At 52.3% G+C, this 13729-nt stretch overlaps 1 protein-coding gene across 1 annotated transcript; it reads right to left on the reverse strand.

The window, feature by feature from the left end:
- Positions 1-2425: 2425 nt before the first annotated feature.
- On the reverse strand, positions 2426-13219 carry Hsd17b14 (hydroxysteroid 17-beta dehydrogenase 14). Its single transcript, XM_052193562.1, has 9 exons — positions 13132-13219; positions 12320-12457; positions 12053-12135; positions 11049-11115; positions 9600-9691; positions 5913-6017; positions 3519-3586; positions 3326-3422; positions 2426-2832 (listed from the first exon to the last, which is right to left on the reverse strand). Exons 1-9 carry the CDS (start codon positions 13217-13219, stop codon positions 2653-2655), a joined length of 918 nt encoding a protein of 305 aa, XP_052049522.1. The 3' UTR covers positions 2426-2652.
- Positions 13220-13729: the final 510 nt, after the last annotated feature.

Raw genomic sequence — 13729 nt, forward strand, 5'->3', positions numbered from 1 at the left:
CTCCCGCAGATGGCTGCTGCCTGGAGCCTCACTTCTGCCAGACTTCTTAATTACAGGGCCTTGGGGACCCAGGCTCTGCTGTGAGGAGCGTGCGCGGAACAGTCCAGAGCTGCCACTCACTCTCCCCCTCTTTGTCTTCCCCCTGCCCTGCTCTACTCCAGCCACACTCACGCCCGCCAGGCCTTTACCTTGGCTTTTGTTTTGTGTTTTAGTACTTGGGGACCAAACCGATGGCCTCAGGAATGTTTGGGAAGTGTCCTAAACATTTAGAACAGATCCAGACCTTTACATTTTTTATATATTGCCGAGCATGGTGTCTTCATCATAGTGTTTGGGAGACAGGTGCAAGGATCTCTGTGCGTTCAAAGCCATTCTGATCTAATTAGTCCCAGGCTAGCCAGGGCTATCTGGTAAGACCCTATCTTAAAAGAAAAGGAGGTTGGAAAGAGGGTGCCACAGTTAAAAATACAGGGCTGCTCTTCCAGACGACTGTGCTCCTGCTCAGTTCCTAGCACCCTCATAGCTCACAGCTGCCCGTAACTGCAGTTCCAAGCGTTTCTGTGCCCTCTTCTGAATTCCACAGGAACTAGGCTCGCATGTGACACACTTACATACATGCAAGCAATACACATACACAAAACCTTTTAAATTTTTCTTTCTCTTATTTATTTATTTAGAAACAGGGGTTCTCTGTGTAACCCTAGCTGTCCTAAAACTAGCTCAATAAATCAGACTGTCCTCAAACTCACATAGATCATCCCGCCTCTGCCTCCCAAGCTGGAATTAAAGGTTTTACAGCCACCATTGCTTGCTATAAAACATTTTTCTAAAAATAAAGCAACAACAACAACAATGCATTGTCACAGGAACTGTCATCAGTGGCAAAGCAAGGGTCAGACAGCTTTGATAAAAAGGACCAGATCACAGAGCAGTGGTGGCCTATGCCTTTAATCCCAGCACGTGGGAGGCAGAGGCAAGCAGATCTACCAAGTAAGTTCCAGAACAGCCAGGGCTGTACAGAGAAACTCTGTCTCAAAACACACACACACACACACACACACAAAGGAACAGCTCACTGTAAATGTAAGTGAATCAGAGAAAATGTACTTTAAGCCGGGCCTAGCACCCGGAAAGCTGAGGCAGGAGGTTTGCTGCAAATATAAAGGCATCCTAAGTGAGAAAGAAAGACTCTTTGTCTCTAATAAATGAGACAAAAAGAATAGGACTTTGGAGAAAGAGGACAATGGCTGGGAGCTAAGACTCCTCACTCACTCTGCACAAGGAGATAACAAGTTCTTTGTAATTCTGAGATAAGCGCTTGAGCACACACAGACACACACACACACAGGGTGTTGGTGTGTGTGTGTCCGTGGGTCCATGGTTCATTTTGCCTCCTTCAAGTTTCCGAAGACAGTGAAGCTCAACGAATGTCACTCATCGGTTCATTCCAGGAGCTCACATCAGCCATGGCTCAGGCGCACACCACAGCCCTTCACCATCGCGCTCCATCTGTCCGGCCTCACAGGTCCTTAGACAACTGGTGCCAGAAACCATTTAAACACACACACACACACACACACACACACACACACACACACACACGTTAAGCCACTGTTCCTCTGTAATTCTGCAGGATGTTCTCAGACTTTACAGCCACAGCTCCCCCAAATCCCAACACCGGATCACTGTTCTTTAAACTGCCCAGGGCTCAGTACCCAAACCACACCACACACTCTCCCCGCTCGACATTGCCCACCCCGCCCCCACCTCCCACTCTCCCTTTCTAACCCTGCCCTCCTCCCTCACTCCTCCAAACTGCTGGGCGGAACGCACAACAGCAAACGCCCCCGCCGTGGCCAATCAGCGATTGCCGCACACCTCTGCCTTGGCCAATCCACAGCCCTCTTGCACTTCCACCCCCATACCTAGGGATGTGGAAAAGCTGCCGCGCCCCGCGCGCAACCTCGGGAGTATCCAGAGCCTGTTCCGCCCCCAGCACACCCCCGCTGTGTCCTCCAGCTCCAAACTAAGAGAAACAAAAGCCAGCCTCCTCCCTCTGACCCACATGTCTCAACTCCGCTGCCTTAGAGCGGTCAAGATCCTGCCAGCCACTGTCCCTACTGCACCGGCAAAGAGAGCAAAACTCCTCTCCCCTAAGGGCCAAGAATAAAGGCAGGCGCTTTTGCGCCTCCTTCATTACCTGCCCACTTTATCTAATTCTTCCCAATGAGCCTTTTAATTAGCACAAAGGTGACATGGAACTATGCTCCCTGGAGACCCCTGAGTTGGTGCCTCTCGCACCTGCTCGACGCCTCTGGGAGATGTAGTTCTTTGGAGTCAAGAAAACGCGTTGATTAAATGTGGCAGGGGAGGAAGTAAAGCTAGTGTGGACACAGCTGTGTGAAGAACAGGAAATAAATGTCTCCCTTCTTTTTTTTTGTTATTATATTTATTTATATTTTTTTCCAAGACAGTGTTTCTCTTTGTGTATCTCTGGCTGTCCTGGAACTCACTCAGTAAACCAGGCTCGCCTCGAACTCGAAAAGATCCGTCTGCCTCTGCCTCCTGAGTGCTGGGATGAAAGGTGTGTACCAGTGCCGGGCTGCAACTTGTTTTCATGAGTGAGGGATGATTGGTAAGTGGGCACAGAACCTAGGTGTTAGGTGGGAGGGTGGGGACTTCCACAAGACTGCTTCTGCTAGCCTTGCGTCCATACCCCAGTTCTGCACCCCCGGTCACAAGAAGCTCAAGCCCTGTACAGAAGGTGGCTTCGGAAGCCAGGAACACAGCTGCAGCCGCCACCTCTGCTGGCTGGCCCATGCGGCCCAGGGGCTGGGGGAAGAAGAAAGGGAGAAAATTAGGAGCAGTGCCTCCCCAACCCACCTTGTGGGCAATCTGGTTCATACCTGTCATCTCAGTAAATGAGAAACATAAGCAAAACCTCTGCCCTGAGTTCAAAGCTAGTCTAGGCTAGAGAGTGGGACACAGTCACTCAAGGGCACACACACACACACACACACACACACGTACAGGCACATACAGAGAGAGAGAGAGAGGGAGAGAGAGAGAGAGAGAGAGAGAGAGAGAGAGAGAGAGAGAGAATTGGTGGTACATGCCTATAACTCTAGCACTCAGGAAATGGAATGGAAACAGGAAAAATCAGAAGTCCAAGGATGTCCCTCCCCAACTATATAGTAAGGTTCAAGCCAGCCTAGATTATATGAAGCTGAGACAGAGACATACAGAGCGAGGTAGAAGGAAAGGAAGAGAGAAACCCCAGCCCTCCCAGCTGCCTCCATCCCTCCCAGCCCTCAGCACCTCCTACCTGGGCCAAGGTGCCTTCTAGAATGGTGGCCCTGGGGTCTGAAGTTGAGGCTGCAAGCTCCTCCCACAGTGGAGTCCAGATGTTTCCTGGGGAGATGCTAGATAAGGAAGAGAAGGGATGAGAGCCATGGGTGCTAACTCTGCCGCGTGCCCCTTGCTTCCCTGAGCCTCTATGTCCACTTAGATCAGCTTACCAGTTGACGCGGACACCATGTCTGCTCTCATCTAAGGCCAAAGCTTTGGTCATGGCAGTCACCGCGCCCTGCGGAGGCGGACACCAGAGAGGGTTCAGTCTCTGAGGACGGTCCCTTTCATCATCTTCTAGGCCGCAGGCAGCGAGCTCAAGGTTACCTCACCCGCCTTGAAGATATTCCCGGTGCACAGACTCTGTGCGGGTCAGTTTGTGACTGGTTGTCAGAATTCAAGACTAAATGAGGAATACGGTATGGGACACTCTTGGGACATCTGTGACCCCAGACTAGGGAGCTGAGACAGGTGGACTGCCACGAACTCAATGCTAACCTAGCTAAGCTTCAGGCTGAGACACTGGCTCAAATGAAATCTAGAAGGGCCTTGGCAAGATGGCTCAGCATTGAGTCACCTGCTGCCGAGCCGGACAACCTGAATCTAATCCCTGGATCCACAGGGCGGAGGGAGAGAGCTGACTCACTAAGGTGTCCTCAAAGCTACGTGGGCATGCATAGAGATCCACAGAGACAGAGATACATATAAATAAATAAAATCAGTGCTGGGGAGATGGCTCGGCAGTTAAGAGCAACTGAATGCTCTTAAAAGGGAAGCATGTAGCCGGGCGATGGTGATGAACACCTATAATCCCAGCACTCTGGGAGGCAGAGGCAGGCGGATTTCTGAGTTCCAGGCCAGCCTGGTCTACAGAGTGAGTTCCAGGACAGCCAGGGCTACACAGAGAAACCCTGTCTCGAAAAAAAAACAAAATTCAAAATACAAAAAAAAAAAAAAAAAAAAAAAAAAAAACCAGAAGAAAGAAAAAAAAAAAAAGGGAAGCAGGTTCCATTCCCAGTACCACAAGATGGCCCAGCTCCAGGGGTCAGATTCCCCCTTCTGAACTCAGCATGAACCAGAAAGGTACCCAATACATATGTGCAGGCAGAACACTGATGCACTTAAATAAACATAAATACATATTAAAGGACTTTACTGCTCTCTGAGTTCAAGACCAGCCTGGTCTACAGAGCTAGTTCTAGGACAGCCAGGGCTACCCAGAGAAACCCTGTCTCAAAGATTATAAAAGAAATAGAACTGGTAAAAATAAGGATGTTTGCTGCCAAACCCAGGTTCTGGATTCTGTTCCTGAGACCCGTGTGGTAGGGGAGAGCTGACTCCTGAAAGTTGTTCTATGACCACTGTTGGGGCTTTGTGTAAGCTCCACCCCACACCTACCTGGCAATAGCCAGGTATGCCCCGCCCCAGAGATCTGGCCCACTATAAAAGGGGCTACTTGCTCCTCCTCTCTCTCTTTGCTCACCGCTCTCCCACACGCTTACCTCTCTGCCCCTGGGGCTCTTCCCCCCCTCCACGTGGTCATGGCCGGCCTCCACACTCTCTCTCTCTCTCTTTCTCTCTCCTCTCTCTCTCCCTCTCTCCCTCTCTACCACTAACTCCCATCCCCTATTCTGAATAAACTCTATTCTATACCATGTCCGTGTTCACTGACTCGACTCCCTCACTGACTGACTCCTTTACTTCATCATCATCCTTTTACTCCTTCAACCACTACTGGACACCCGGACACACACACACACACATTCACACATCCACACATACACACATACACACACGCACACAGAGAGAGAGAGAGAGAGTAAAAAAAAAAAGTTAATTAAAAAATAAGAAAGTGGGGCTGGGCAGTGGTGGCGCATGTCTGTAATCCCAGCACTCTGGGAGGCAGAGGTAGGTGGATTTCTGAGTTCGAAGCCAGCCTGGTCTACAGACTGAGTTCCAGGAGTGCCAGGGCTACACAGAGAAACCCTGTCTCAAAAAACAAACAAAAACAAAAAAACAAAAAACAAAAAAAAAGAAAGAAAAAAGAAAAAAAAAAAGAAAAAAGAAAGAAAGAAATGAAAAGAAAAGAAAAGAGAAAAAAAAAACAAAAACAAAGTGGGGGCAGATTACAGGTTCAAAGCTGAGACCCAAACAGCTAAGAAAGGTGTAAACCTCTAGAGCAGGCAGGGAGTTGAGTGGTCGGCCCCTCTCCCAGGACCTCCAAATGCCAGGTCCCACCCACACACCAGGCTAACTGCCCTAAAGCCCAGCCCCTGCCCTACAGAGTGAAAGTCCAAACTCGGACTTGAAATCCCACCAATCCCCACCCTGGCAAACTCCATGACCGCCACCCCACCCCACCCAAGTCCTGCAAGAAACCCTGTATCAACCTGGTCTTCTGCCCAGTTCGCATCTGCTGCTCACCAGAGCAGAGGCAGGCTCCTGCCTATCAGGACAGCTTACCATGCAAGCTGTGACACTTACACTGATGGCCAGGATACCTTTCCTCCTCAGGGCTGTAACACTTACAAAAAGGACAGGAGGCAGAAGAGGGGCTGGCCTACCTTGGTGGCCACGTAGGTGACTGCCTGGGACTGGCCGATGGCCCCGACCAGGCTGGAGATGTTGATAATGTTTCCTCTGCTCTTCCGCAGGTGGGGGAGGGCAAGCTATGGAGAGAAGGATTGGGCATCTGCAACTGGTCCTGGAGAACGGCCAGCGGCATCCTCAAGTGTGGGACTTGAGGGGATCCCACTGCCCAGGGATCTCAATGGGCACTGGCATAGTGGCACACCTGTGGTATGCCAGAGCACCTCTACAAGGGACTTCTGTTTTCTCTGTCTGTGTGTCTCTGTATCTGTCTGCCTGTCTGTGTCCACTATTCAGTCTCCAGCCCTCATACAGAACCCTGCCTCTTTGGCCCAGCGAGGGGGAAGTGTTTTATTCAGCGGAGTGAGAGTGAGTGTCTGGGTCGTACAACGGAACTCTGCAATCATGACCTGATGCGGGAAAGCCTCGGGATGTGTCCAGCTTTCTGCCCCTTCCGCAGCCCTCCGGAGCCCCGCCCTCCGCAGCTCTCCCGAGCCCCTCCTCCACAGGTGTGTTCGTTCCCTGCAGGACCTTCCAAAGCTCACTCTATTCTCCACTGCTGTGGGCACTGGAGCTGCTCCTCCCACTGCACAGGACTGAGCACAAGCTAGGTCTTTAGGAGGCTCCTAGAACAGGAACCTAAGAGGATCCCTACTGTGCTTCACGGCACAACTCTTCCACCCCTCCCCCCAACGCAGCCTCCTCCCCTTCCTCTGTTGCCTTGCAGGACACTGTAACCTTAGGGCCTCTTGCCTGCCCACTCCCTGCTGAGAGCCACACCGGTCACACAACACCCTCAGTTTGCCTTGGAATAAGAAATCCCTGGGGACTGTCCTGCGTTGTCACATGCCCTCCGGTCCTGTAACTGATATTGCAATCGTGAGAACATCCTAAGTACAAGGGCACACTGCCCGCTGGGGCCCCTCTTCTCCTCTTAAAGGGGCAGTGACAGTCAGTGAGGCTGGATCTCAGGAGGTCAAAAGCCATAGAGACATGAGAAGTTCAGAGGGCTCTGAGGTCTCTACTGTGAGGTGTGTGTGTGTGTGTTCTCTGCTCTCCTCCAGGGAATGGACTCCTCCTCTCCCATCTCACACACATTCTCCCTTCCCCCCCCCAACCACCCCGCCCCGCCCACCTTTATGCCACTCAGCCTCGGGTCCTCTCTGCCTTCCACGATGGCCGTCCCTGACAGGCCCCAGAGAGCTTCCTTGGTCAGTCTCTTCCCCGTGCCAGGTGCAGAGCTATCGTCAATAAATATTTGCCCCACACCCCTGACTCTTTCCTGGGTTTGTCCCTGGCTCACAATCTCCCAATGTGACTCTAGGCAGCTGCAGAGGGCCCCAACTTTTACCCCCTAGCCAGCTCTCTATCTTCTGATTCCAGTTTACTCTGGCCTGAACCAGGTTCTCCCAAATGTTTGTCTTAGACTTGATGAGGTGCATGTGTGTGTGTGTGTGTGTGTGTGTGTGTGTGTGCATAAGCACTTGAGTGCATTCGGGCATGCACAGCCTTGTGAGGTCAGAGGTTGAACTCAGGTGTTGTCCTGGGTCTTTTATTCACCTCTCATTCTGTTTTGTTCTTTCGTTCTTGCTTGCCTTCACATCTTTAGTTTAGTTTATGGGCATCAGTGTTTTCCCTGCATGTGTGTCTGTGAACCATCTGTGTGCAGTGCCTGTGCAGTGCCGGTGCAGACCAGAAGGGGGCAACAGATCCCCCAAAACTGAGAGTTCTGGGGCTTGAACCCAGGTTCTCCTGAAGGGCAGTCAATGCTCTTAACAGGTGAGCCATCTCCCTAAAGCTTGCCTACTATTTGTTTGTTTGTTTGTTTGTTTGTTCGCCCTGGCTGTCCTAGAACTCACTCTATAGACCAGGCTGGCCTGGAACTCAGAAATCCGCCTGCCTCTGCCTCCCAAGTGCTGGGATTAAAGGCGTGCGCCACCACTGCCCGGCTGCCTGTCAACTTTAAGAGAAGGTTTCTCCCTGAATCTGAAACTCCTCAGTTCTGGCAGGCTGGCTGGGAGTGAGCTACGGAGACCCACCAGTCTCTGCTCCTCCAGCACCGGCTGAGATTACAAACACAGGTGCTGGTGATCCAAACTCAAGCTTGGCGGCTATGCTCAACCAACAGAATGAGCTTCCAGCCCGTCAGGTGGGGGACACTTGGGCCATTCCAACCAGCCGCTTCCAAAGCTACCTCAGGGACTCGGGGACCTCTTGATCCCCCACACATAAGCATCTCCTTCACTGTCTTCCTGGGGTAGAAATCAGGCACATGGAAGAACTCTGTGTCCCCTCCCCCAAGGCACTCACTGTAGCAATCTGTAAGGAGGAGAATCCCCCTTCTTCACATCCTCTGCATCCTTTGTTAAGCACCTGCTCTATGCTAGGGACACAGCCAGAGTGGTCTACAACATCATTCACAGTACAACCCTTCCTTTCCCGAATGTCTCCTTGGCACAGTCCTGTCTTTGGCGGTGTTTTGGAGACAGAGTCTCACTATGGAGTCCTGGCTGTCCTAGAACTCACTTTGCACACCAGGCTGGCCTTAAACTCCCAGATATCTGTCTCTGTTTCTCTCACTCTCTGCCTCTCTCTGTCTCTCTGTGTGTGCTTAAATCCCAAGTGCTGGATTTTAAGGTGTGAGCCCCCACCATTGTTTCCTATTGCTCCCAGAAACAAGACAGAGGGAGAGATTTCTATTCTGATGGGGCTGAACTCTAGGGAGCGGCGGGTCAGTGAGTGTGGCACGGGGCATTCTAGAACACAACTAGGAAGCTCCTGAAGGAAAAACTGGATCCTTTAGACACTGTCAAACCATCTCTGCCCACCCTCTCCCCTCTCTCCTGTCAGCAGCGGCAGATATTCTTACTGATTCTCCTAGGCCACGAGCACCCCGCCTATTTCCTTTCCTCTCTCACTGTGTAGCCCTAGACTGACCTTGTACCTTGAGCTCCTGATCCTCCTCCCCTCCCACACCTTCCGTGTGCTGGGATCACAGGCTGTCCCATCCCATCATGCTTGGTGCTGGGAATCTGAGTCAGAACTACGTGTTGCAGAGCAAACATTCCGAGCTGAGCCCCGGCCACACCTCAGGTTCTATCTTCCTTCCTTTCCCTCTTTTTTCAAGGCAGGGTTTCTCTGTGTATCCCTGGCTGTCCTGGAACTCACTCTGTAGACCAGGCTGGCCTTGAACTCAGAGATTTGCCTGCCTCTGCCTCCCGAGTGCTGGGATAAAGTCAGGAATCATTACAGCCCGGTTCATCTTGCGATTCTTAACATTCTCTTTGCCACCTCGGAGCAGGTCTAGAAAGCTCTGGAAGATTGTGAGGAGGCTGTCTCGGACTGTGTCTGTTTCGTGCGGCTGTGAGAGCCCAGTGCTCAACCCTCCTGATGCTGCGACCCTCATGTTGTGGTGACCCCACCAACCATAAACTTATCTTTCTTGCCACTTCACAGCTGCAATTATGAATCTTAGTGTAAATATCTGTGTTTCCTGCTGGTCTTAGGCAACCCCTGTGAAAGGGTCTTCAACTCCAAAGGTGTCACAAGCCACAAGTTGAGAAGGGCTGTGCTATAAGAAGGCCAGGAAGCCAAGGGGCCCAAAGCAATGAGCTCCTGAGGAACTGAAAGGCACAGCCCCACTGCAGCTGCGCCTGTCTCACCTTGGTCAAGGTGTATGTCCCCAGGAGGTTCACCTCCAGCAGCTGGCGGAAGCTCTGGGCAGAGGTCTCCTCGGGCGACTGTGCAGGCGGGTCTAAAGGGAAGGAGAGGACAGGGAGGAGGGAGGGAGGGAGGGAGGGCAGTGACAAAAGGGTCAGGGAGGCTAAGAAAGAGAGCCTGTCATTCTAGGACTCATGGGGGATTGTGGGTAGTGCTCTGCTGCGGAGCCAGGCCCCAGCTCTCCAGCTCCCTAGCGGGAATCTGTTCTCCTCACTGTGGACTGGGAATTTCTCTGCTTAGATACCACTCCCCACAATGGAAGGTGGTGCACGGCAGGTGTTGAATAAACATCAGCCCAAGGAAAGAAGGAGACTGGTAAGGGTGAGCTTGCGGCAACTCTGAATCCTTCTCATCCTTCTCGTGGTGTGAAGTAAAGCAGCTAGGATGGAAGCCCAGCCGGCCAGGGGGCCGCCCTCTGCACAGCCATCTTTGGAGGGGATTCCAGAGGGGCTGGGTGTTCCCGGAGCCTTCGTTGCCAGGGGGACAGGTTGTTTTACAGTGCAGCTGCTGTTGGGCTGATGAAAATCTCTGAATGCCACACCACCCAGAGTCTGATAAAGTGTGCCGGGGTCCCTTGTCACCAACAAAGCCCCGGACCATCAGCCTTCAGCAGGGCAGGAGCTGCCCAGGCTCTGGGAATATCCTGAGGGACAGTGTGATCTTCCTTATGGACTATGGTACCCCTGACAGAAAGGGGACCGCTTCTTGTTTCAGAGATGGAGACTGAGGCAGCACGGAGATGTAGCATATCCTGAGCGCACAGCAGAGAAAGAGTGAGGTCCGGGGTAGGCCAGGCTGAGCTCGTGTTAAGGAGCTGGAGAGATGGCTCAGTGGTTAGAGCACCACACCAGCTGCTTTTCCAGAGAACTAGGTTCAATTCCCAGCACCCACATGGTGACTCAGAACTGTCCCCAACTCCAGTTCCAGGGGATCCCACTCCTTTTTCTGGTCTCTGTGGGGACCAGACATGCAAGGGGGGAATAGACATACATGCAAGCAAACACACACACACATACACACACACATGGGAGGGAGGGAGAGGGTTATGTGGCCTAGGAGGGGCAAACTGAGGTTCAGAGGAAGGACTGGGGCTGCTGAGATGGTTCAACTGTACCCTTACACTTCCTGCCTGATAACCTCAGCTTGATCCCGCATGGCGGAAGGAGAGAACAATTCCCTCACGTCATACTGAACAACACACAAGTACTGTGCGGGAATGTGTGTTTGCTTGTGCATATGCACACTTGCACACATGCAGATAGACAGACAAAGACAGACAGACACATGGTAGATAGATGATAGACAGATAGATGTAATACTTTTTAAGAGGAAGGAATGGGGACAGGGATAGGAAGACACCAGGGACACTAGCCCCAAGCCACACAACTTACGGTAGCCGGCATTATTCACCACACAATCCAGGTGGCCAAATCGAGAGAGGGTCTCAGAAATCAGAGTCTGAAGAGAGAAGAAAGAGCAGGTGATGAGCAGAGAGGTGACAGCCAGGAGGCCCAAGGCAAGGATGGGCTCAGCTGAGGAAGACAATGGTGGGGTGGGAGGGGGAGAGGGAGGGGGAAAGGGGGAGAGGGAGGGGGAGGGGGAGAGGATGCAGGAAGCTGGGACCCAGACTGAAAGGATTGAGCAACACAGCGCAGTTGTCCTTTGTCACAGTGTTCTATTGCTGTGACAAACAGCATGATCCAAGCAACCTGGAGAGGAAAGGTTTGATGTCTGCTTACAGTTCCCAGGTCACTCTCCTTCACGGGAAGCCAGTACGGAAAGTTACAGCAGGGACGGGAGCAGAGGCCGTGGGCACACTGCTCACTGGCTTGCTCCCAGGGCTCACTCGGCCCTTTTTCTTATCCTGTCCAGGGCCACCTGCCCAGTGATGTCACAACCCCCAGGGAGCTGGGGGAACTCCTGCATCAACCACTAATTAAGAAAATGGACAGCAGGCCTGCCCATGAGCTAGTTTGGTGGGGCCATTTTCTGGTGAGATTCCCTCTTCCCAAATGACTGTAGCTTGTGTGGAGTCGATATAACACTAACCAGCACACATCATTTTAGAAGACTTCAGAGGGGTGTGTGTGCAGAAGACAGAGCTTCAGAGGAGGGTTTACAGACCCAGGGCGAGGTGGGAAGCAGAAAGACAGAGGCAGAGACAGTCCGTCAGACAGACAGACAGACACCGAGGCCCAGACTGGGGCTAGACCCGGAGGCACTTAACAGATTCTGAATGCAGGAAAGTCAGAAACGTGTTACAGGAGGCAAGAGTGTCAACTTCTGTTCATTCCCAAAGACCCGAGGGAGAGCAGGGCATAGGGACTGGGCTGACCAGGGCATGGGTAGCTGGAGAGAGGGACTGGAGATGCAGTGTGGGACAGAAAACACTCACCTGCAAATCTCCCTCCTGTGTCACATCACCGGGGATGAAGACAGTTCCCGGGACTTCCTGCTCCAGAGCCCGGCCCCCAGCCTCTGCAAGAGAAAGGTTCTGGGTCTGAGGGAGGAGAGTTGAAGCTTGGACACCAGAGTCTGAGGGTGGAGGGCTGGGGAAGAGGCCTGGGTGGGAGGGAAGAAAGCAAGGGTCCGAGGGAGGAGAGCTAGGCCCAGGTCCCTTCCCTAGTGGGGGCGAGGGAGAGTTGAACACGGACTCACTCACCATCCTTGTCACAGAAAACGACTTGCGACCCACTGTCCACTGCCAACAGAAAGACAACAAAGTTACAGGCCCTGCCGACCTGCGTCACTGCCTCTGCTGCCCTCTTGTGGCCATCCAGAGCACCTGCCACTCTGGCGGCTCTCGTGAGCAGAATCTAACCCTTCCTCATCAAGTCACTGCTTGGCCTCCATCCTGGATTCCAGAAAAATCCCAAACCTACAAGCAATGATACTCTCAAAGCTATCCTTTGCAACTAAGGACCCTCCAGGGAAGAACTTTTTTTTTTTTTTTTTTTTTTTGGTTTTTCCAGACAGGGTTTCTCTGTGTAGCCCTGGCTGTTCTGGAACTGACTCTGTAGACCAGGCTAGCCTCGAACTCAAGCGATCTGCCTGCCTCTGCCTCCCAAGTGCTGGGATTAAAGGTGTGCGCCACCACTGCCAGGCCGGTGGAAGAACTTTTAATGGCCAGCAAATGATCATTAAAAGACCCAACAATCAAAGGTCAGCAAAGACCCAACAATCCAAATGTACTGGAGAGATGGCTCAGCTGTTAAGAGCTGCTCTTCCAAAGGACCCAGGTTCAATTCCCAGCACCCACATGGCAGCTCACAACTGTTTGTAACTCCAGTTCCAGTTTGTATCTCACCCAGATACAACAACAATGCACAGAGAAAAATAAAAATAAACAATCATTTTAAGAACAAACAAATCATTAAAGAAATGAACCCGCCTCTTCCTCCCATTTGGGGAACTTCTGACAGTCATCCTTTCTCTCCTACAATTCAGACAGCAGCCTCTAAGGCCCTTACTCACCGAAGGCTCTCACGATCGCCGCCCCGATGCCCCTGCTGCCCCCAGTCACCACCACCACCTTCCCGGAATATCGGGTTACTGCAGCCATTCCCAGCTGTCTTGTCCGTACCCCACACCCTCTGGGCCTCTTCCCACCTTCAAAGGCCGGAGGAGCAGTGGGGTGGAACCAGATATACAGGCTGGGTCACTGAAGGCTGACCCTGGGAGCGGCTGTTCCCAGGACGGCACACCTGGGAGACTGAGGACTCTCCTCCCTAGCCCTTCTCGCTCAGACCCAGGGACCCCCACCCCAGCTCTGCAGCCTCAGACTGGCTCCAGCCCTGCTCCCTTTGACTTGTAAGATCAGAGCCACTTCTGCCTTGACTTAGGCTCCAGCCTCCTCCCTCAGACCCATAGTTTAATATCTAGGTCCAGCGTGGCGAAGGTGGCACACACCTTTAATCCCAGCACTTGGGAGACAGAGGCAGTTGGATTTCTGAATTCAAGGCCAGCCTCGTCTACACAGTGAGTTCCACAACAGCCAGGGCTACACAGAGAAACCCTGTCTCGGGGAAAAAAAATAGGGGGTGGTGGAGAAAAAAAAAAAAGAAAAACCAAA

The sequence above is a fragment of the Apodemus sylvaticus genome, chromosome 1 (genome assembly GCF_947179515.1).
Source record: "Apodemus sylvaticus chromosome 1, mApoSyl1.1, whole genome shotgun sequence".
Taxonomy (NCBI): domain Eukaryota; kingdom Metazoa; phylum Chordata; class Mammalia; order Rodentia; family Muridae; genus Apodemus; species Apodemus sylvaticus.